Genomic DNA, 24,706 nt, shown 5'->3' on the forward strand with positions numbered 1-24,706 from the left:
ATTAGTTTAGTTTATAAAAAAAATTTATACTAAACCAAACATATGTATTAGAATTTTTTTCTCATTATACTACAGATTAAACTCAATGATCTCTTTTTTTTCTGTTATTTTTGTAGCCACAATTTGAGTGCAAGTTAGGAAATAAGATCAAATGTTCACTGAAACAGAAATATAGTAGCTTATTACAAATTATCTATTAATAGCATTTATTCTGGCATTTGTGGATTAACAGTCAGTTGGATTAAGACTGTTTCAGTATGCAAATTTAAATAATTTGCTTAGTTAAAGTGTTAGGTTAATATTTTAGATTTTTATGTTATGTTATATGTGAGGCTGTCTGTTAACCATGTAGAGGAAAGGCATTTCTTCCCTGTTCTTCCTGTTCTTCCCTTTCTTTCTCTGATTAATTAATGTTTTGGCGTTTTTTCTTACAGTCATCTTTTTGGAAAGATGGTTCTTCATTTGAACTCCTTTTTTGGCTTCCCGGTCATACTCCTCTACCACTGGATGGATCCAACCTTATCTTTGAATCTGGAAGATCCTAATGTGTGTAGCCACTGGGAAAGGTAATATTTTCTTCTGGAAGATAACTGACACAAATTCTGATGTAACAGTTTTGCTTTGCTTTACTTGGCACACTTCGGACTATTTAAAGCTGTTAGTTGAGTTACAGAATGAGGGAAAAAAATTCACTTTACTGAATGGGCAAGGTAAGTTCATGGATAAGGAGAAGACTGTTTCACATTTGGCTGAAATGCAGTTGTATTTGCAGTAGGGGTTAGGATGCAAAAAACACTCCAGTGGTAATAATGGCCAGTCTTCGCGAGCGAAGATCCGGGGAAGGTCTTTACACCTTCCAGCCTGCGCATTGGATTTTTTAGGTGAGACACAGTGTGCGCGGAACTGAGCCCACCCTTTAATCCTAAGGTTCATCTGCCGGGGCCAAGCAAGCTTGGACGGTGGCAGCGAGGTCCTTAGGACGTAGGTGGGTTGCCTTTTTAAGGGCTAACGAGCCCCACCTGCCCGGGAGTGGCCCTGACCGGGAATCGAACCCGGGTCTCGGCGGTGACAGCGCCGCGCCTTTACCACTAGACCACCAGGGGCTCCAGTGGTACCAGCAATGTTATACAACCATCTGGGTACAAGAAGTGAATAAAAATAGCTTTTTCCAACTGAAGTGAAAAGAAGCTTTTACATATGCAAAATACAATTAACCATATTGGAATTTGGCCAATTTTGATTATGCTGATTCTTTCCTATTCAGCATTCATAGAATATGAATTAAGGTTTGTAGTTTAATTATTTTTATGAGGTTCAGAATGTATAACATACCAAATGAAATCCCATCAATGTAGTTGGTCCCTTTGTTCACACAGTTTCACATTAATTTGCAAGAATGCCACAGTGTGTAGGAGAGATTGAGCTTCAAGCATCTGCTAAACTTCTTTCTGCTAAACTTCTTTTCTTGTGTAAAGGTTATAATAATGAAACGAAGACTTAGGGTCTCACTATTATTGTTATGCCCATGATTGATCAGATGGTCCATAAGGCAGTCTGATTTTCATAGTTCACTTGAGTACATCAGTGTTTCCTGCACTTAAGGTAAACTGTGTTTAATCGTGGGGAGTGCTGCTAAGCCCCTGTACATTTATTTGTGATTGTTATGGCTGAATCTTTACAAAGAAAATCAAAACTTTTATATACCTTTTTTATAGAGTCTATTGAACAACAACAACAACAAAATTACTTAAGGACTTCTTTCAGGAACTTACCTGAGCTTCATGTGAAGCATTTGGCATCTCTGCCTCAACTGTTGTGTAAAATTTGTACAACAATGTGTATATGAAGTCACCATCCTAAAAACCTGTTTAGAGTAATAAGGCATGTGTCTACAATGTTACTGGACACTGTTCTAGATTGCTTATACTTCATTTACAGTTTTGTAGGTAAAAGTGGTTTTGAGGGAAGCTACAATGAAGTGAAAGCAAAATGGACAAAAACCTGAAATATAACTATTAACACTGCATACTGTATCTTAAAACAACCTAATCAAAGTCTGCAGAAACGAAAATATATCTAAAAATGTATGTTAGCAAGCATGCCAATGAAAAAGCATGAACTTTTTTCCTTCTTCTGCTGTGCCTCAAAAATAGGGAGGAATTCCAAGTAAACTTACCGAAACGTTCATGCTGTTGCCCAGAGCAGGCAACAAAGGTACATATGTATGAAAAAGTAAAGCCCCAGATACAAGCTCTTGTACTGCCACTGTCACTGCCAGTGCTATATGCTTTAAATAAATCTATCCCAGTCAGTACTAAAATGGTCTTTACAAATGAACTGTGATCACAGCGACAAGGGGCAGAGCCTACCCTGCCTTTAACAAAGAGCACAGAGCCTCAGGCAAGCGTCAGCATCCCACTGATATTTTGTTCGACTGGAACAGCTGGATGGATTAGGCCTGCTTAAGGAAAAACAGAGAGTAGATTCTGGGCAGTTGAAGTGGGCCTGGGTGTGCTTTCCCTCAGTGTAGTGATGACAGCAGGAAAAGGAGGCTGTGGCTGTCACCCTGCAGTGGGTGCTAAGAGGTCAAAGAGGGTGTGGGTGGAAGTGAGTGAAAGCTGGGTGGGCTACAGAATGTTTTGGTTGGTCCTGGGAATCAGCCCTACTGGAGGAACTTGCCACGCATTCCTCTGTTTTCCAACTCCTTTGCGCAATCAGGGACCGACTGCCAGCATAAACAGCCTCCTGAAGAGTTTTCTGGGATGATTCAATATTTTCCCCTTTCGCAACAGAGCTCTGTTCCTTTTGCCCTACTGACAGCTTTAGAGGCTCTGGACTTACAGAGAATAGATTTATTTTTAGGACACTGTATAGTTGTATAATTTGGCAGAAAATCATAATAGCATTTCAGTACAGTATTTCAGGGCAGAGTGGTGGTGGTGTTGTGGTGTGGGAGTTTCTCTGTTAAAAATTAGCCAGTAAACAAAATAAAGTGTTGTATTTAATATTTGTGAATTTCTGATTGCTGAATAGACCGTTTGGTGTATGATTGTTATGTCATTTTTCAGTAATTACTACTCAGGTGTATTTTTGTGCTATCATTCATCATTATTTATGTTATTATATGTCATTATATACATCATTAGTATCTAAATATACTGGATGTTTTGCTATAGCCACAGATACGGTTTTTAAAAGAAATTTTTCAGAAAGGTCTATTTTGTGTTTTTCTATTTAGAGTGATAACAGAAGAAGCCTCATTTTCGGACTCCTTAACTAGTTGTCCATGTATCCAGTTAACTAATAAAAGTTGCCACAGAAGATAATGTGCTACATACTACTTCAATTTGTTGCTCATTCGAGATACAGGTGTTTTAGTTTTTAAAAAAATTTAGGTTTACATTACTTTTCTTTAAAAGTCTAGTAGCACAGTTTCATCAAATATGTTACACAGTGGAGACATGGTGACTCTTTGCATATATATTTTTCTTTGTGAGCTTTCTGGGTGATTTTGCTGCACATTAGTATTTTGTTATATTTATTCCATTCTATACCAGGATTGTGTAAAAGATTTAATTAAATCAGACTGTACTACAAAGGACTTGCTCAGTGATCTCTCTTTTCTCCCTATCTCTCCCCAGTTACTCAGTTACAGTGCAAGAGTCATATCCACATCCTTTTGATCAAATTTACTACACCAGTTGTACCGACATCCTAAACTGGTTTAAGTGCACACGACACAGGTGATGTATAACTCTTAATATTGTCAAACCACTGATATTGTAGAGATTTGCTAAGATTTCATGTCTGTCAAAATCAAGCATGATGTGTGAGGCAGTTTAGCTGCAGTGACCAGCCTGTCCAACTGCTGTGATCTTAGTCCTCTGGAAAATGCTTGTCCAAGCAGTGTCACATATGTTTTACTAGCAGGTTGGGGTGTATCATCCTGTGGAGTTCTAACAGAAAAAAAACAGCTTGGGAAAAAGTGCGCAGTGCCCAAAATTAAATTCCCCAGACCCTGCAAGGTGTATTTGTTGAGTAATGTCATGAGAGGGCCCTTGCTGCTTGCAACATTGTGTTCTGGGGGAAGTGTATGTTGCTTGGAAGGAAAACAAAAAGGTCTGTTACAGGAAAAGTTCTTGTGCTTGCAGAAAGCAAGCAAGGGCTGAACAATTGAAAACTGGTGACAGCTGTAAAAGAGCATTTTCCTCAGAGGAATGTGCCCACATGTATGAACCACCACAAGTGAAGAACACCCCATCCTTTTCCTACTTGCTGGCCACCGATAGGCATAAGGCTTGTTGGGGTGACACTTGGACTCTTGAACTCAGCCACAGATAATTCAAGACCTCTTTGAGCATTTTTTCTCTTATGACACATCAGTGTTTTTTAAAATGTGTAAGAAGATATACTGTCTTGTTTCCAAACCGTGAATTGTCTGTAACAACTGTTGGTTCCTTTCTTTAGGATCAGTTACCGTACTGCCTACAGACATGGTGAAAAAACAATGTACAGGCGCAAATCCCAGTGCTGCCCTGGATTTTATGAAAGCAGGGAAATGTGTGTCCGTAAGTTTAGTCTCTTTTTGGCCTTGAAATTCCATACCTACATCACAGTGCTGGTTTGCCTCACCTTTGATGAGTGGCTCATGGAAGCTGAGTTAGGGACTCAGTTATTCATCAGTGGTGCACGTGCAGCTCTTGTTGAAGTCTTGTGAAGTCATGAAGTGCTGTGTATATGCAAATGGCAGAAAAATTGGATCTCAGGTGTCATAAGTAACCAACCTTGCTGCGATTCTAACTAATGGTCATATGGAAAGTGCACAGCACGAGTGTCAGTGCTTTTTCCAACACAGTACATAAATATGAGGTTTAAAACCAGGAGGGAAATCCAAGTTTTTTTCTCCTTAGCATGGACCCCAGTAGGTCCCCATGCTTAGATTCTCTTGTAGATAAAGAGATCTGTAAAAACTGTTTGATGGTGGCTGGTTTTGGGTGGCACATGCCCCCATCTCACCTTCCTATCCCAAAATAACTGTGTCCAGAATTTGTTGGCAGCCCTGGCTCTGCTCTCTTTCTCTCTCTTGTACAATATCGTACAGACCTAAGGTCTTAAAATGGTATTTATTCAAGAGCATAGCACAAAAGCATAATGAAAAGAGAGATGTTAATCCAGACCTCTGGACTTGTATGGTGGTGCATTTACCAGTGGGTTGTCCAAAGTCACACAGCATTGACTAGTCGGGAATTAGGTACTCCTGTCATTAGGACTGACAGCAGGGAGCTTGGGACAGGTAATAGATATAAGTTTATTTATTCAATACAAATGCAAGTTTGTTTCTTAATTTGTGCCATTCTACTTGTTGTGAGGGCCATACTGGAGGTAACTGACAGTTTATTTGTATCCCTGGAAAATCAGACCCTGCAAATGTCAATAACACATCACACTATCCTTATTTATATCTTTGTTTTACAACACTTCCTGGAATTTGAAAATGCAGCAGTAAGATCTTTGATTTAACATGTTTTCTGCACGTGAGAAAGCAGGGTCAAACTAATTTTTTTTTTAAGGAATTGCAAGAATGTGCCAGCATCATTTTGCTAAAGTCTGTAAATGTTCTACTCACAAAGGAAAAGAATTACCAGAGAAAAGCACTGGCTGAAGTTTAAGAGGGTATTTTTGAGTCTTTTGGAGTCTAGTCTGAACAGACAAATTTGAATTCATCTTAGGATAAAATACTTTTGTGAAATGGTTACTCCTGACTTCCACACTGCTTCGTGAAAACTTTCAATACGTGAAACTTGTGCTATATTTTTACTTCTTGATTAGAATTCTTTTTGCATTGTATCTTTGGATTCAGTATGTGTGGAATATGGAAAATATATTAAAAGACCTTTTTTTAATCACTCATGTGGAAAACTTTTCTCTGCTTGTTCATCTTTAAAGTAAAAATAAATGTTTTACTGTAACTGTCCAAACTCTGATGGAGAATTTTACCATCCTCTTCCTTGGAGAAATGCCATTGATAATAATAAGAAAATAGTCACACAGTACAAGTAGATATATGAGGAAGACTGCCCCACTACAGCCACCATAAGTTTTTAAAAAAAAACATGTTAAACAACTCAGATAACATGTTCTTGCCAATGCTTATGCCAATGCTGCATTTGCATCACTGTTCATAAGCAGCAAAGTGGCACCAGAAGTCAGCCTCCACTTGCAGCTTTTGGAAGGTTTTCAGGGGACCTCTTAGGGAAGTTGAAAATTATATTAATAAATAGTACAATCAACACTTTTTTTTTTGTAACTTTTTGGGCAGAATAGATACATTCTCTTGCACGCACAGTTTATTACGTCAAGCAGCATACAAAAGAAAAAATTACTCTGTTTATTAGTTGTGCCATTTCATTTTGTCTTCAGATGGGTTAAAAAGTATACTTTAATTTTAAATCCAACATTATTTTAGCTCAGTACTTGGACCTTTTTATAAGTATGAAGATATCTGTTAGTACTTACTAAGTAAGCAACTCCCACTAACAGAGAGTGCTTTGTGCTGTCCTCATATAACTCCTGTTATCCTCAAGGATATGAATAATGTACAAATTTCTGAATTCTGTTTTCACTACTGCCAGTATGTCTTAGAATAGTAGGTTAACTGGAGCTTAGGTTGTTGTTTTTGCTCGTAAAAATTACAGTACATGTTTAGATCTGATGAACTTTCTGAGGTGATCTGAATGCAGCGTATAGGCAGATACAAATGAAGAATAATTCTATGGAATTCTATAAAGGAGCTTACTCCTGGCCTTAGAAACTCTATACAAGGCTGAATGATTGATTCATCTCTTATTTATTGCATTTCCTGTCACTTGTCTTCTAATATCAGTGGCAATCCCTAGAAGATTTGGTATATGGGTGTTGGGCTGAGCTACAGACTAGAAGTTTTAACAAAAAGTTTTGGGGTTTTTTTTTTGGTGTTTTTGTTGTTTGGGTTGTTGTTGTTTTGTTTTGGTTTGGTTTTTTTAATGTTTACTTAGTCCATTGAATTTTTAGCATGTTTTTGGAAAGAAAGAATTCAAAGTTTTAAGGTGTCTTCTGGTGGCTTTCTTGTAGATTAATCCTAGCAGCATTTTGGTAGCTTGAACATTAACTTCACATACACTTTCTGACAGTGTAGAGCATTTCTAAGAACATTAATGGAGAATTTTGCCTATTGCGTTTCCACAAAACATGAAATAGAAAACGAATCATCTATTTTAATGTATAATAGGATATCACTCACTTGAATAACAAATAGTCATCAAGCATAGGAAAAAAGGGTATGTTCTAACATGCAGTATAGAAGTGAAGAATTTATTTGAAAAAACACATTTATTATATAGTTTAAAATATATTTGATTTTCTTTCACCATAAATTTTTATTTTAATTAATTTTGAGGAAATTGTGGTCATTTACTTTATGTGCATAATTACTACCAAAACATTTCAAACATTTATGTAACAGGCAGCATATGTTAAAAAATTATCGTACTAGATGGGGGGGTAAAAGAACCTACTCTTGCAGGTGAAATCATGGCCAACAATTCCATAAAAATGCAAGAGAAAATAGTTTATCTGTTCCTGATATCATTCCTGTCTTTTCAGCTTGTTCTACTGGTTTTTCTGTTGTTCGTATCTTTTTGTAGATAATTTAGTAAATTTTGGTTCTCTTATCCCAGCATCTAGTGCAATAATACTTCTGCACATGCTGTGTGTTACGGATGTTAACTAGGATTCATTTGCCAAGAATTGTTTAGCCCAAAAGGTATCTAGAGAAAAATTTATTTTGATTACAGAATATGTTTTTATGTAAACCCAGAGTGTCGATCCCTGTGCTCATCATGGCATGAGGGGCAGTGCAAGGAGATGCTCCAAGAGCTTCTTCTGTGCCTTGCACTGGGTCCAATGTCTTACAACATTTTTATTTTTGTCTCATGATTTACTGGTGAGATTTTTCACACATTTGGTTTGTGGAGACCTTCAGTGCTCCAGGCAGTACTATCTAGGCATGAATCTTCAAGGATACGAGTAATTCATGTCAGGTTATAAGACTAATGGAAAATTGTGATGTATTATTTAAACTCAGTCTTTTCATAATAAATAAATTGAGAACAATGAAGTAGCTTTGCATTTATATAGTTTCATCATTTAAAAATTAATGTTCTCCCTGTTGATTTCTAAATAAGATAATTTTAATGCAAATCTGAAAAGTTGCTGGTTAGAACTTAAAGTTGAGAATTAAAAGTGAAGGCTGTAAAAATAAGCAATTAATGACTGGGATCATAGATAACCAAATATGTTTATGATAAATGTGATTGATTTCTGTGGGCTTTTCTTTTTTCTTGGCCACATAAAATGTAAAGATGAGCAATGTTCTTCGTCATCTTTAGTTAGGAAAAAAAACCCGAGAACATTTTATAAGTATTTTACTTAAGTACTGTAAAGAATTTTCAATCCATTCAGAAGTAAAATTGATTCACATGTAGCACCATTAAACTTTTTTCTATTGTTAACTTTTGGTATAGCGGTAGATTCCTGTTGAGGTTTCTCTAGAAATGTTGGTACAAATAAAATTCTCCTGTACACATGTTTTAAGTTTTTAAGTTTTACTGTTGTCCAAAGTAAATGGAAATACAAGCACATACTGTGTATGTATTTTGGAAGGCTAAGGGTATTTTGTGATGAATATGATGCCAGCAAACAGTTGCTACTTGGAGATTCTCCCTCTTTGGTGCATTATATTCTGGGTCAGTTACATGGATATACCAGGTATCAAAGCCATTTCACCTTTTTCTTAGAAGTTTCAAATAAAAGCTCTGTTTCAAAGTAACCTTAACTTAGAATCTCATGTTTGTAAATCATTTAAAAAAGGGAGGAAAAAAGAGAAAAATTTCAGGCAGCTCTGCTTAGCACTTAGAATAAAGGTTGCAGTGATTCAGAGGGTTTATATTTCATACCTTACTTCAGTCACCATCACTTTTATGTTTCATTTGAACTGTGCAACTGTTTGGAAAAATTGGTATGAAAATGTTGGTGTGTTGCAAATCATACTTTATCCATGCTGTTGCAAAAAGCATCTCTTTTCATGCCTGCTGACATTCACCTCTTTTTCTTGGCATGAGAATTTTCTTCAGAGAATCACAGGATGGCTGAGATTGAAAAGGAAGTCATCCTGTCCAAATTCCAACCACAACCTCTTGTCCAGAACCATGGTCACATGGGTTTCCAACCTATATCATACTATGACTCTTTTTTCATTAAATGTGGACAATGCTCTTGTTGTTAAATGCAGAAATATTTGAGTAACACTAACATGGTTTTAGTTGGAGGCTTCAAACTTAGGAAAAATTGATGAGACTGAAGTAAAATATATTTTTAAGAGATGCCATCAAACTTTAGTACACTGATGTTTATTTTACTTTTAAAAGATAAAAAGATCTGGATTAGGAGTATTTTGCAATACTTTTAGAATTATTTTTTTTTTAGTGCTAGGAGTTCTTTAATTGTTTTAATTTTTGATTTTCTTTCCTGACAGCTCATTGTGCTGATAAATGTGTCCACGGTCGCTGTATTGCTCCAAACACCTGTCAGTGTGAGCCTGGCTGGGGAGGGCCCAACTGCTCCAGTGGTGAGTTTTCACCTGCTTCTGCCTGTCTTATACTCTTTCCGTGGTGTTGTCCTCTCTTTTGGGCAGATAATCTTCTGTCCGCTGCTTGGGCTTCTGCTTTCTGGTCAGGGTTTTTGTCCCGAATTATCAGGTTACTCTGTGTAACCTGATTTTTCTTCATTTACTTGCAAACAGCATTCCCATGTAGCAGCATGGAGTGTTACGAGCTTTCTTTCATGTGTTCAGAAATATGCAGATAACACAGAACTTTGTACTTTGAGTAAAACAGATATGATTATATTTTAACCATAAGAAAATCCCCCTTTTATGCAAAGAATGATGATGCCGGGTCACATTTAAAAACTGTGAGTTAAGCCTTCCTTACAGCTATATCCACCTTTTTCACTCTGCTGCTAACTTTTCCTTTTTCCCCTTTCCTCTGTTCCCCATTTGCACTATTAGTTGTTCCCTGACTGCCCAGTCTGTATATATCTGCTGTAGTCTCATTTCCCAGACTTTCTTCTCCTTTCCCTTGGCTTAAAAACACATGCAGGAGATGAGGGGAGCAAAGCTGGGCAGGCCACAAATTATTATCTTTTCTTCCCATTGCCTGAGCTACAGTTTCTCAAAGTAATTTCTTAAGTCATTATTATCTGTTATTTATTCCACTTTTCTGGTCTCTGTAAGGGCAGCTTTGGAAATGTAATGTTGAGGGTAACATTAAAACCATATATTTTGTTACAATCAAGGTCAAGTTTGGTTATTACTTGTGACTATCCACTTGAAAGGAATGTATTTTAGTCAACAATTAAAAATGTATGTATAATTTAAATTTCACAAACTATATAAATTTGTATCACATAAACCAGAGCTTGATGTCTTGCACAGATATTGTGCTGCTAGTTTACTTATTCTGTTATTCCTCTAAAAATAACAGCTGTGAAAAACCTAGATTATGACCAGGACAAAGTATTTTCACCCATTTTTTTTTCTCCTTAACAATAATAGGGAATTGTTCTTTTTTTTTTGCAAACATAGTGCTCTAATAACTCTTCATCTGGTTGTTCTGGCAGCATATTTTGGGAGGTGGGGAAGAATGTAACCATTTCAAAAGTATTACATTTGTTGTGTAATTTTTTCATATGCTTACACGTGATTCATACACAGCTCTAACGAAACATCGAGTTTTGCATAAGGCATAAAACTGAAAGAGTAATTCAGTGTTACCATAATACTGATCTTAATCTAGTGCACTGAGTTTGTCAAAAGAAATTGTCAAGAGATGTTATCTTTCTGAAAACCTTGTGTATAGAGCTCTTCTATAGCTAATCAAAGGTGCAGAAGAAACGTGAGTCATTATACAACACAGAATGCAAAGATACTGTTATTTATGGAGCTTTCCAAGTTTGAAACTTCCCAAAAATGTATTTTGGGTGAGACAGGAACCTCTAAATCTGCCTTTGGAAATGATCCTTCCTCTCACAGGGTTTCCAGCATCCCTTTCCCTTACCTGCCTGATATAATTCATTTTGAATACATGTGCATCTCTTTTTCTCTGCTTCTTCCTCAGTTGGTTGTCTTTGGTTGATCCCCAACTTGGTTAGTTTTAGTAACAGAAAGGTAGAATGAGATAAAATAAACTCTTGCTTTTTTAATAATGACTTTGTTGATATAGCAAGTTATTAATTCAATATAAATATATGCAAATTGCCCTGCTGTAATAATGACCATCAAATAAATATTTTAACTATGTAACTACTTAAGTGAATGATGGAACAATAATTACAGGTCAGTTTTTAATGGTTACTGATGACCAAAAAAGAATAACCCTGACTGAAAAGGACAGATTTTTCTTGAAGTGTGAGATTTTAGGTCAACTTCCAGATTTAGTGATCTGTTCATTTTCATGGTCCCAGACATGTTGGAAGGAACTGTTCTACCTAAGGACTAAATGTTTTGTAGAAGTGCAGAACTAAACATCTTCTTCCAAAGTACTGTCCTTTCTCTATTAGGATTGTTTGTTCTCCTTACAAAGAATTTAATCTGAAAGTGTCTCAGAACAGAGTTAGTCCTGTTGCAGCATCTGTCCATCTGCCAACCTCCCCCAGCTTGATCTTTGTCGTTTCTTAGAAGGGAATAAACTTCTTGGGAGACTTCCATTTCCTTTTGTAGCAAATATTGTGAGGGTTCTTATCGAATTCCTAATTGCTTAGATCAGTGGCTGTTTTCAGTTTATGGAGAAGAGGACTAAAGATTAGCCTAGATTACTGAGATTGTCTTCTTTAAGATCTCAGTTCTAGCCCAGCCCGTAACTCTGCTCACCACTACATCCTCTACCTTTCTGAAAACTGAGAGGAAAACAGGATTGCATGTGTTCTTCAGCACATAAAATCTGAGTGGTGGTCTCAGAATTTAGTTAAATAATGTCTCCTTGGGGAACATTTCCTGTGTGAAATGTGTTTCTTCTTTAGGTTTCTTTTTAATTACAGGAAATATGGTGGATTAGCCAGTGGTTGCTTGCAGTGAAAGTCAGTGGGAGGTGGAGAAAGGAGATGATGATAACATACATGTATCTGAAGAGAAATACTACTTGAATGAAGAGATCGCTCACATGCAAAACAATTTATTCCAATAAAGATTTATTGACTGAACACAGTGGTCAGGACAATGACAAATGACTGGATAGAAGACATGTTGAATGAAAGAAGTGAGTGAATCAGCACAACCAACAAACTGTCAGCACCCCTTTGAAGAAGTGTTTCTGAATTCCAGGAATATAAGTTGACCAGTTCTGGCCTAAGAACAAGGGCAAAATTTAGAAAAATGCACACAGTGGTAAACATAGGTATATTTGTACATTAAACAAATAGATTTTCTTGAAAAACAAACAAAACCGACATAAACTTTCCCTCCTAGACTAGATTATTTATATCAAATTTTTAAGTTGTATGGGTCAGTTATATGTCATGAGAGTGCATTGGCTGGGTATAAAGCAGGCTTCCAGAAAAAGCTGCTACATGTAGTAATAGTTGTCTGTCTAGATGTGGAGATGATCAAACCACATTTTACATTTATAAATTATGGGTTTTGCTTGTTTTCTGCTCATACTCTTGCAACACTCTTTACTATAGCAGTTACGGTCAGTTTTGAATGTGTGTGCAAGACAGATACAAGTGCAGTCTGATGTGGAGTGCCACTAAGCAATCAGGACATTCACTTTGTTTTTCTTCTCATGCCTAGTAGTCCACAAATAATTCCTTCAAAATCAATAGGGCACTTTCTGGATAAGCTGGAGCAGAGGCAAAATCAATACTACACCGAGTCGTCTGAAATGGTCACAGCCTTGTGATTCCCCCCAGCTGGCCTGAGCAGTGAAGCAGAAAGGGAGTGACATGTCTTTGGTTTATGACATGTATGGTTAGGATTGTTTGTGAAAATGTGAACAGGATTTTTCTGTTTTTATTGCACTTAAGCAATCTGAGATTTGTTTGAATCACTGGGTTTTAATTTGTAATTTGGTTCTATTGGTTATTCATAGAATTTTGTCAGGACCACAGTCTGAGGTCATGGGTAGAAAAAAGTGTCACAAAGGCATAATTTGGCTCCAGGGCTTTATAGAACATGAGGAGAGAACTGGCTCTTTTACTAATACGTTAAGCTGCACGTTTAAAGCTGGCAGCTCAGAGAAACAACTTGTTACCTTTAAATGCACTTGTTAAGGAAACTTTCAAGGTACAGTAGTTCTGCTACTATTACATTTCCTTTACAGTCGTGGGTGTTTGTAAAGTTCACAAATTCTGTGAAAATCTTGCTGTTTTCTTCGTGGCACTTGGCAGATGCAGAATGTGGCAGAAACTGGATCCCTTGGCATAGTTTGTGAGAGACACTCACGTGAGTTGCAAGCACTGCCAGCTTCACAGTGGAGTTTTTAATCTCCATTAACCCTGCAGAGGTGGTTGTGTGACTGTTTTCCACAGACATATTTGCATTTCAAGTGAAACAGCCCCGTGGTGCAGCTCCCAGGAAAGGTGGTGGTGATGGCAAATTTTTTGAATACTGAATTGAGATTTTTCAACCAGGGCATTGCTTTCCTCTTTGTTTGTTGAAAACATTTGGACTAATGGAGCTTGCAAGATATGCTTAGAGAGCCAGCTCATCCTTGAGTTTTCTAAGCCATTGAACAGGCTGCAGAAATAAGTTATGGTTTTAATCACATCCTAGCATTAGAAGGGCTATACTGCCAGAACCAAGGAACTGGTAAACATACAAGTAGAACTGCAGAGTATTGTGACAGACAGCTATTTGCTTTTATGCAAAATGCAGAGAAATACTTTATTTTAGTAATGCAGAACTGCCCCTAGCGCAACTCCCTGCAAATACATCCTGTGAACAAAGGTGACAGCAGGTCATAAACAATCTTAAATTTAACCCATTTGTATTTCATGTGTCTTCCCTATGCTCTTCACTTCCCTTAATTCTCCTGTAATTATTACTGCTGTACTTTCCCTGACTGAGTTCTCAGTTTTTCCAGTTGAACACTTCATTTGCTCCTCTACCAAGGCTGAATATCTTTGAGTTGAGAAACTCACCCACCAGCAAGTTAGACCAGGTGCAAATAGGGAAAAAAGGTATTCATGGAAGTTGCCATCACTTTCATTGTTGACAGTGTCACTGTGGTAGGTGGTATCAAAGTTCCCAGGGCTACAAAGCAGCTGTGCTTGTTTTGAGTTCAGTTGAACTATTTTTTTGAAATAATATTATTCCTATATTTAATATATTTTTGGTCCCGTAAAACATTTTGATTTTGAAGCTCTAAGGAAATAAATAGATTTTATAGATATGCGTTACTGTTTTGTTGAATTGCAGTTGCAATCTATAAGCAAATGTAGAAAAAAAATATTTTCTACAAAACTGAGTTCTTAAATTTACTTATGTTGAGATTTACTGAAGGAAGGCATTCCAGTAAATAGTGATGATAGTAGTGCTTTGAAAACATTTTCTGGATCAGAGAGGCTTTTCATTTCTTTGGAAGCTGTTTGTACAGTTTACCTAAGTTGATTTCTTTAATAGTGTTTGTGGGGTTTTTTTCTAGTAACAGTGCAAAAGTATTTATAGGACTGATTTCATTTCAATCTGCCTTATACATTGGCAGGCTTATATGTTTTCAGTGTCTCACTTGGTAGGTTTTCAGGGATGTGAAGGATAACATTTGCTGCTAATTTAAAAACTAAGATGACCTTCGAGTCATTAAAAAAGAAAGGGGGAATGCTAATTTATTGTCCTACAAGGAGATCTGTGCAAAATCAGGATCATGGGCTAGACATGAAACAAGCAGTTTCTTAAAATTTTGTAACTTTTCCCATAGTAGTGATTATTTCTAAGAGGTTTTATCTCAATAATATCATACAATGAACACCAACAACCGCCTGTGTGTGTTTTTCTTTTCAATTATCCATCCTTGTATTCTGACGTCCAAAGCTCTTTAAAGAGTCTTGTGAAATTTATGGGATGTGAAAGGCATATAGTTTCAGTCTTTCATAGGATCTGAAAAACACATTTTCATTGTTCTTCCACTTCACGGATCAAGAGGCTTTTATAGAGTAAAAAGAAAAAAAATCTAAATTAAATTTAAGCTTAGAATTTTCAATAAAAATCCTTTCTGATACACAAAACAAAAAGTAACAATGAAAAATATGCCACAGGGTTAAAGGCCTACAGTATAAAAAATGCAATCAGATAGAAACAAAAGACAGAAAGAAAATCCAGACTTAATAGAAAGGGCATTCATTCTGAAAAAAAAAATATTCCAGGCATTTTTGTATCTGGGATATAGGAAAAGTAGGTCCTTTACTAAAAGACATTGATACTTCATAATTATTTTTAATGATTCTCTAAGGGAAAAATATTTCTTTTTTTATGTGCCAGTGCATATATTTTCATAACATTCTGAGATGACTAGAACAGAGCAAAAGAAAAGAAATATATATGGAGAATAATCTCATGGTTTTACTACATAATACTTTTAAGGTCTTTCTGAAGGATGTTTTTATTCTAGTTTTCAGAGTAGTTGGTTTGTTTTTGTTCTAGTTTTCAGAGTAGTTGGTTTAGTTTTCTCGCTTTTTCGACTCATTCCTGAAATTCCTGTTTGCCATGTTCCACATTTACTGTCTGTCTGTCCAGGCTGACATACAGGTTGATGTCACCAGGGGCTTAATGCATCTTGTCAAATTTTGAACACACTTGCGTATTTATAGCTTTTAAAATCAGCAAGAATTTGGTTTAAATTCCAGTTGGGAGAATTGTTATCTGTTTCCTATCCTGCAGGAATATCCTAAGGGAAACAAATGCCATCAGTTTAGATCTGCAGCTAACCAAATGGAAATAGCAGAGAGAAGTTTCAGGAATACTCTCTGAACTTTCCAGTAGGAATAGTGTGGATTTAGGTTAGTGAAAACATCCATATTTTTGTCATGGTTTTCGCTCGGTGAATCAATGAATTTCCCTTGTGTCGACTCTTGAAAGTCATGCCTTAGAGCATTTCCAGAGATTAGCAATTCTGTTCATAATAACAAGACTGTCAGTGGGATACTCCTTTGGATAAATCAAAGTTTTCTCAGTACTGGCCTATTTTGCTTTCACTGGTTATTTTTGGCTAGTCATGGTGATAATTCCCTTTTAATGCAAATCTCTTATGGCCCCTCCTAGAAATGTTATTCTAAGTTTGTACTTCATAATACTGTGTTCCAAGTGAGGGAACATTCGCTCTTCTTCTGCTGTCTGTGGTCCAGAATTTTGTTTTCAGTTTTTTTAAAAGACCATAAAAACACGTAAGTCTAACGCTGCAGTAAGAATCTCTTCTGTTTTGTGGTAGTGGTAAATATTTCCAGAAACACACAGCAGAGTGCCTTGCAGAAAGATGTGCAATTATGACAGAATAAAGTCTCATTTAGTTGTCTTGGTGCTACATAAAACACAACTACAAAAAATGATAGTAAGAAAAGTAAATCTTAGTTTTGGTGTGGTTCTTCACTTGTATGTCCACATTAACAAAAAAAAGGAAGAATAAAGGAAAACAAAGATCTTTACAAAAAAAAGTATTGCAATAAATATTGTCTGGCTTGAATATCATGTTATAAAGGAAATTGTGGCATAGTTAAAAAATAACTGAAAGTTGGAGTTTCCAAGGAGGTTTTTCTTCTGAAATGTTCTTTGATTTGATAGCCTTATTTTCTTCTCATTATAGGCCGTTCTTTAGTGAAGTGCAGAATTTTAGGTGATCAAAGTGGTTTGTCAGGAGTAAACTCAGACCCGTTTGCACTTTTCTTTTTGTTGCCTTTTAAGGAAATCAACATTAAAAAAAAGCAGAAAAGCCTTTGTAAGTATTTAGTGAAAAGTATTTTTGTTTATAAGAAGCAATAAAGTAGCTGCCAAATTCTTTACAAGTGCTTCAGATTATTATAAAAATCATACCTTGTGTTATAAAATGTCAGGGCTCCCACTATCCCAGTTTGCAAATCACCAGCTGCTCACAGAAACCATGTCCATAAACCCACATCTAGCCCAGCATAATAACAATATGCATTAAGTTATTGTACTAGGAAATGGCATTCCATACTACAGCACTTTAGATCTTCAAAGATGGTACAAAAGGCCCCAAACCGATAGCAGTTTGCATCACAGATTTCAATTTCTTCTTGAAGATGATTTTATTTCACCACTGAAACCTTAGGCTCCTCTCTGTTTCTTTGGTCATTTAGCACTCAGTGTAAAGAAGCATTTTTATCGTGGTAGACCTGTATCATCTTAGAGCTTCTTACCATAGTGCAGCCTTCTGAGAGAAAAGTTCTCTTTCCTGTATCTGTGGCATTGTGTGATGTGCAGAGCTCTTACTGCGGTGACAGAAAATTTACTCCCAGATGAATGTACAGAAGGAAAAATGATAACAAGATGTGGCATTAATACCATGGTATTTATTAAAAGTTTATATGTATTCCCCCCCCTCCTTCACCCGTACAGCATAAAGTGAAGGCAGAAAGGAAGCTGTGAATCTACTGCAAAAGCTGACAGGGACCCTAACCAGTTCTTCGCTTTAAAACTTAAAAACCTGAGGGTGAATATAGTATGTGAAGATGGGAAGGTGAAGGACATTTGTAAGGAAGATGTTCTGCATGAAACAGAACATCATTAGGCCATCATTATGATCAACACAAAATTAATCCTGATTTACTGGCTGCATTTTGATTTCTTTGAGGTTTTTCAGGAGTTACCAGGGCTGGGACACACCATCCTTGTGCTGAAGCTATTCTGAACATGGGGCTCTTGCCTCTGTACTTTGCTTCCCTTTCACATATACCCTGTTCTGAGACAGATGATTTACAGCTCCAGCTCTGCTCAGAAGTCAGTAGCTGAGGCTTTTGCGTGTGTCTGCATGTAGTGTGTGACCTACACATGTGCCTGTGACCTTGGTGCAGTCAGCACAGCTATTCTGATTGAACTGCAGCTGACAGTCTGTAACCTGACCATAGTCATTAGCTCAAAGACTATCCCATTCCATCAGATTATCAGATGTGTGACTTCCAGACCAGCTTTCTCAGTGTTTGAATACTAGGAAGCAGCAGAAATAGCCTGATGTAATAGTTGGTAAAGTTAGCCTCCAAAACCCAAACTTGCCTCAGGAAATGTTTCTACCCTTTGCCCTCTTCTTTTTTAATAGAAAACTGAGCATCAGTTTCTGACAAATCCTGTTGATTTCCTGTGAATAACATTATTGATTATCAGTCAGGGGACATAGAGGTAAAACGTGATTTATCTATCTTGGTCATTATTATTATTTATTCCTCTTTATCCAGCACATTTCTCCACATTTCTGCACATAACTCACAGATAGATGCAAGGCTAGTGACAGACCTTGTGTAAAGGACTATTGTGAAATTGTATTATGGCTGCTCCACCACTGTCCCTTTGGAATGCTTTACCGTGGAGCTGTAATCAATGTTGCATAGCCAGTATTTGATATGCACCTGGTCACTGCCAGGAGAATGGTCCTGAGGCTTGGAATCTTTTAGCAGTCATATGATGGTTTGTGTTTTCTTTTTAATTTTAATGATTTCCTGCAAACACAATGAGAAGATCATGCCAGGAAACTAATAAATTGTTAAGCACTGTATGGTACATGCATTTTCTAGCAAGGCAGTTGTGCTGGCTGGGTGCTGGGTGCAGTGGCAGTAGATGTTTCTGGTCTGTGTGGCACTGACACTTTGCTGTGGGTCTTGAGGCAGCTCCATGAATGTTGTAGCACTGCACCTTCATCCTTGACTGAGCCCTGCACTGGAACAGTTTTGGTCTGGCAATCAGTCTGAATTGTCCTGTTTATCAGACATGCCTTGATGGGGGCAGGGGGAATATTTTTTCTCTCTTTTATTTTTTTATTATTTTAATTTTTAATTATTCCATGATTTAATAGCAGTTATTGATTTTTTTTCTGAAAGAACAAAGACTTCTACCTGAATGCAGACTAATGTGTTCAGCAAAAAAAAACAACCCACAACAAATTAGGGGTTTCTGTTCAGTCATGACAGAACATGTGACTATTCTCAGGCCTCTAGCCACCCATACACATATTTTTATATATCCCAAAATAGCTGGTTTCCTGAAAATGATTTCAGGACTGGTTAAGTATGAGGATTACACATTCTATTCTATGCAGTCATGTTGAAAATACAGCAGTATCAGTTCTGAATGAATGTGAGTTATCATGGCAACAGGCAATTTTGTGCTGTAGGCAGCAGTGTGTTACAAACTCTATATAAACCTCTTGTTTGTCCACCAAACCCCACACATATTTAAAGAGAGAGGCCAATAATAAGATGGACAGTTGTTCTAACAGTCCAACAGTACTGATGAGTGTTTATAATACATACACCACTTTCTGTTGCTCTGTATTTTATTGTATGTGAGTGCTCACAATATCCCCATTTTCAATGCGTGTTCTAGTGACCTGTCTTGGGGAAAAAAAATCCTAAAGAGTAGATTCTTGAAAATACTGTAATTCCTTTTTATTTGTGTAGCCTGAGTGAACAGCTCTTACAGCTGAATAATTTGTAGCCTGAGGAGCATTCTTGAATTACTTTGCATTAGTCTAGGAAAGTGTGTCTGTTCTTTGCCTGGGTTTCTTGCCCCAGGAGAAGACTGGGAGAACAAAGGCTGTCAGTCTCCAAGAGAAGAGCCTGGGCTTATGGTCGCTGCAGTTGAGGCTTTGCCATTGTACTGTTGTTATCAACACAGCATAGAAATAAAATCAGATCATTTGACCATATGATTTGTACATTCCTGTTGAACTCCAGGTGACCTTAATCTTCAGGCTCTTTACAGAAGTCCTGTGTTTCTTAAGATGAAATTCCTTCCTTAATGTTATGTGTTTCTTTGGATGCTGAAATGATGTCTGAGCGGCTTACTTGTAGGGTTTTAATGGGAGGCACTGGGGCAGGGAAGAAAAGATGGATTTGAATGATTGTGAAGACACATTGGATAACCAAATTTGTAACATCCATATGAAATTAAACCATATAATTGATAATTTCTATTTCTTGGTGAAACACTTGTGCTTTCTTTTGCCCTTTCAGAGTATTGCAGGAATGAAAAGAGAATATTTGCAATTATGCAGACAGGGATTTCTGGATTTGTCAAAAATCATAAGTTTACAATGAGCAAGCTTTGCAACTTCCTTGTAGGATTCAGCCAGTTGTTTATGGATTTAGACTACATTTTTTTAAATTAGCAAGACTTCTCCCTGTAAATGGAAGCTAACTGCAACTGTAACTGGGTTTTGATGGTACAGAGTCACAATGAAGAGTTCTGACAATTAAAAGACTAGAACTTGCATTTATTTCTCAGCCTCACATTATAAAATGTTCGCTTTTCCATGTAAGAATCAGTGTCTACAAACTGATTTTGGTCTGCCTGCCAAGATCATTGAGGTTCAACTGAGGAACAGCCATTTCCATTTTACAATTTTTTTTTTTTTTTTTAACAAAACAGCTGACTCTCAGCATCTTTGTAACATTCTTCCTTTCTTGCCCATTCAGCATGTGACAGTGACCACTGGGGGCCCCACTGCAGCAGCCGTTGCCAGTGCAAGAATGGGGCGCTGTGCAACCCCATCACAGGCGCCTGTCACTGCGCCTCGGGGTTCAAGGGCTGGCGCTGCGAGGAGCGCTGTGACCCTGGGACCTACGGCAATGACTGCCACCAGAAATGCCAGTGCCAGAACGGAGCCACCTGTGACCACATCACTGGGGAATGCAGGTGTCCACCGGGATACACCGGAGCCTTGTAAGCAGCGGGTATATTGTTTTGAGGTGCAACTTTTAAAGAGTGCTGGCAAAGGAAATTCAATTTAGATTAACTTTTGTGCAGGGAAGCAGGTTTGGGCAAAACATATTACAGGGCACATCAGTAGGTGCAGCCAAAAGAAATCCCCTTGACTCGGGCTGCTCCTCTTCTCCCCTGCTCGGAACTTCTTCATGACCATTATGAAAACAGTTTGGCTGCAAATTTGGAAAATCACATTACAGAATCACAGAATTAACTAGGCTGGAAAGGACCTCTGAGATCATCAAGTCCAACCTTTGACCTAGCATCACCTTGCCTACTAGACAATGGCACTGAGTGCCACATCCAGTCTTTTTGTAAACCCCTCCAGGGATGGTGACTCCACCACCTCCCTGGACAACCTGTGCCAATGCCTGATCACTCCCTCTGTAAGAATTTCTTCCTAATGTCCAACCTAAGGCTCCCCTGGCACAGCTTAAAACTATGCCATCTTGTCCTACTGCTGGTTGCCTGAGAGAAGAGACCGATACCCACCTGGCTACAACCTCCTTTCAGGTATTTTTAGGGAGTGATATGATGTTACTTGGTTTTGTCATTCCGGAACAGATTTTGAACTTTTGTCAGTAACAGTGAATGAGCACCAAACTGTGTATAAAGAAGTAGCTTAAAAGAAACAGTTCCTAGATTGCTCCTTAGATTTGTTGCATGAGTCCTGTACAATATTAAGCGTGTGTATTTTGGTGTTCTGCTGCTTTCTGCTTCACACTTTATGCTGAGAAATTTAACGATAACATAAAAATAAAAACAAACTGGAGAGTGTACTGAAGTAATGGTTGTCTCTGTTGTCCACCACCCCCTCCAAACTCTCCCAATCACTCCAAACTCTCTGCAGCTGTGAGGATCTCTGTCCCCCTGGGAAGCATGGCCCACAGTGCGAGGAAAGGTGCCCGTGCCAGAACGGAGGCGTCTGTCACCACGTCACTGGGGAGTGCTCCTGCCCGCCAGGATGGATGGTAAAAACACTCCTGAAACCCACACAACCCCCTACAACTTCCATACTTGCAGACTTCAGGCAGCATCAGAAGAGGCTAGCAAACGAGGATAGCAAATGCAGTCTGCTTGTATCCAGGAGTAATGAGAAACAGCATAAGGGACTGAAATAAAATACTTGCAAAACCATCTGTTACTGAAAGTTCTCCAGTTTTGCACTGCCTTTTTTAACTGTATCAGATTCTGGGAAGCAAAAGAATAGTCATAGAATACAAATTTTTGCATACATTCTTGAATCTCTTTATCTGCCTAAACACAGCTTCTGAAAAATGAGAGAGAACATGAAGCACTGAGGGAAATTTTATACTAGTGTGTGTTTTAACTAATAAATTACTGTTCAGCCCTTTGACTAATTTTCTGCTCCAAGTAATTATTTAAGAATAATTTATAATTTTACAATTTTCAGTTCTGTGAAACACAATTTTGTCAGTATAACCTTTTTTGCTTTTTCTGTAAGGGAGGTTTCAAGTAGCCAGGCACAAGCTCTACAGTATTTTATGTTAGTTAAGATACCTGCATACCTTTTGTGTGATGAAGTATCTGTAAGTACATTTGAAACAGCTTCTTAAAAGTCTTAAAATTTGAGGTTTCCCTCCCTACCCAGGTGTAATTAATTCCAAAGATTTAAAAAGCAGTGCAAGAACTCAAACCCCTTTGAAAGGAGCAATCATCCTACCTAAACTTTTAGGATATGTTGCTTTAAATCAAATTACAAACAGCTTTTCCTTTCATCAGAAAAAACCCCCACCTTATGATAAAGTAGTATAATTGGGGCATTACAGCAGTTACTGATTCCTATACCACTACTCACTGGAGGGCATTCCCAGGTATCTTGATATATACTACTTCTGGTAAATAAACTGGGAAGAGCTTGACATCAATTAGTCTTAAATCTGTAAGTGTTTTCACAGTTGCTTAGAGAGTGTGTTTTTCATGAGCTTTTATTTCCAAAGTGGAAATCATAGAAAATTATTCCTCCAGTGCTGGAATGTACCCCACGTGTAAAGCTGGAGGGGACTCTGGCATTTCCAAGGTCTGGACAAGTAACACTAGGTCTCCTGGACCTTCCTTCATGACCATCCTTTCTTCCTTATCTGTTCAAGCTGCAATCCCAAATCTAACCTCAAGGTCTCTTTTCTGCACACACAGGGCATGGTCTGTGGTCAGCCTTGTCCTGAGGGTCGTTATGGGAAGAACTGTTCCCAGGAGTGCCAGTGCCACAACGGAGGGACCTGTGACTCAGCCACAGGCCAGTGCCACTGCAGCCCAGGTTACACAGGAGAAAGGTAAGGAAAACTCATTTTTGCTGGGCTGCTGAACCTAAAAGAGGCTCTGCTGCAACAGGGAGAGTTAAGAACCTGGTAGAAAGAAGAGTGAAAGTATCTGTGATGGGAGTAAAAGAGTTGATTCTGGTTATGAAATGTTTGCCATGTCACTCAGCTGACGCTGGGTTGCAAGTTGAATGTTTCTATGTGAAAGAGCCCTTCTGTGAAGGAACTGCTTGGTTTCAGTATTTTCCTGCTGTGGCCTGTGCTCTGGCAGTTCCTGTGGGTCTGCACTGGAGTGGGTTGCAGAATGGTGCAATTTGGGCTGTGGTGAAGGGGTGAGGAGGAAAGCTCGTGGTTTTGTGCAGATGTCTGGCAGTCGTAGCAACAAGGGAGGCTCATGCAATTTCTTCTCAAAATGAGCAAGCTGGAGAGTTGTCTCCTGAAGTATTTAAATCAAATGAAATGAAACATTTATTTTCTGATTATTAAAAATCAGCTTTGGTAGATGGGAAAGATAATACACTGAGACATCATTTTTGAAGGCAGTGGAAAGGGATGAAAGAACTGCTTTCTTGCATGTGTTTGAAACAGCACATAACTCAATTTTCTGAAGTCAGCAGCAGCTTGATCACTGGGGTTAGTCCAGGAGATCTCTGCCAACAATTGTGGGTATTATAACCATATGCACTTCCCACACAAGTGTTCGCAGGACATGGTTAGTGCTGTTGCCAGACATAAGGGGAAAAAAACCCCACCTCATTAAGAAGAGAAACAATTAGTCCAGAATCATTTGCATTCCAAAATTATATTTGTGTCTGTGAAAATACAGTGCAGAAGGTGGTAGATGCATTTAAACACAGACAAGGCTGCAGGGCAATCAGAGGAATATCCGTGTGTGTCTACACACTGCACTAAACTGGAGTTTCTAAAAGTAATACATTTTTACTATTGCAATTGTAGTCTGATTATCATCTGAAATGCCTTACAGGCTGCAGCATTTTGATCACTTTTGCAAATCTGAGCTCCCGCTTTTCCTGCAAAACAGGGTGTATTTGCAATTCTTTTGTTTTTCAAGATACTCCAAGGGCAGGAATGGGTCAATAGCAAGGTTATGGACCAGGTTCTCATTTCAAGTCAGTGAACTGGCAAGGGAGGGAACTGTTACAAGAAATGTGTGAGCAATGGCTGAGGTACCACATACATACCAGCTGCGAGAGGATGGGTTTTTTAAAGTGCTAAGCTATTCTCCACTTTTGTTTGTGACTCCAGCAATGTTTGTCTGAGATTTTGATGTGGTGGTAGCTCCTGGAAGTTGGTCATACATCAAGAGAAAGCGGACCCATAGAGCATGTAACAGTTTCTATGCGATCTAAGTTAAGACAAGGGAATCTGGTTTAAGCTACCTTTATAATTC

The 24,706-nt window shown here is 37.9% G+C and overlaps 1 protein-coding gene across 2 annotated transcripts in view; it reads left to right on the plus strand.

Annotated features, from left to right (window-relative positions):
• Positions 1 to 24,706, plus strand: part of MEGF10 (multiple EGF like domains 10) — an 82,894-nt gene that overhangs the window by 18,094 nt on the left and 40,094 nt on the right. For both annotated transcript variants that reach the window (XM_050329906.1, XM_050329907.1), the window contains exons 2-8: positions 435 to 566; positions 3,642 to 3,743; positions 4,468 to 4,568; positions 9,572 to 9,664; positions 20,728 to 20,974; positions 21,867 to 21,987; positions 23,174 to 23,310. In XM_050329906.1, coding sequence (XP_050185863.1) covers positions 451 to 566; positions 3,642 to 3,743; positions 4,468 to 4,568; positions 9,572 to 9,664; positions 20,728 to 20,974; positions 21,867 to 21,987; positions 23,174 to 23,310 — 917 coding nt within the window. In that variant the 5' untranslated portion in view covers positions 435 to 450. The remainder of the gene's footprint in view (positions 1 to 434; positions 567 to 3,641; positions 3,744 to 4,467; positions 4,569 to 9,571; positions 9,665 to 20,727; positions 20,975 to 21,866; positions 21,988 to 23,173; positions 23,311 to 24,706) is intronic.

Source organism: Myiozetetes cayanensis, unplaced genomic scaffold, assembly GCF_022539395.1.
Source record: "Myiozetetes cayanensis isolate MyiCay16 unplaced genomic scaffold, myiCay2020 scf4, whole genome shotgun sequence".
NCBI classification, from domain to species: domain Eukaryota; kingdom Metazoa; phylum Chordata; class Aves; order Passeriformes; family Tyrannidae; genus Myiozetetes; species Myiozetetes cayanensis.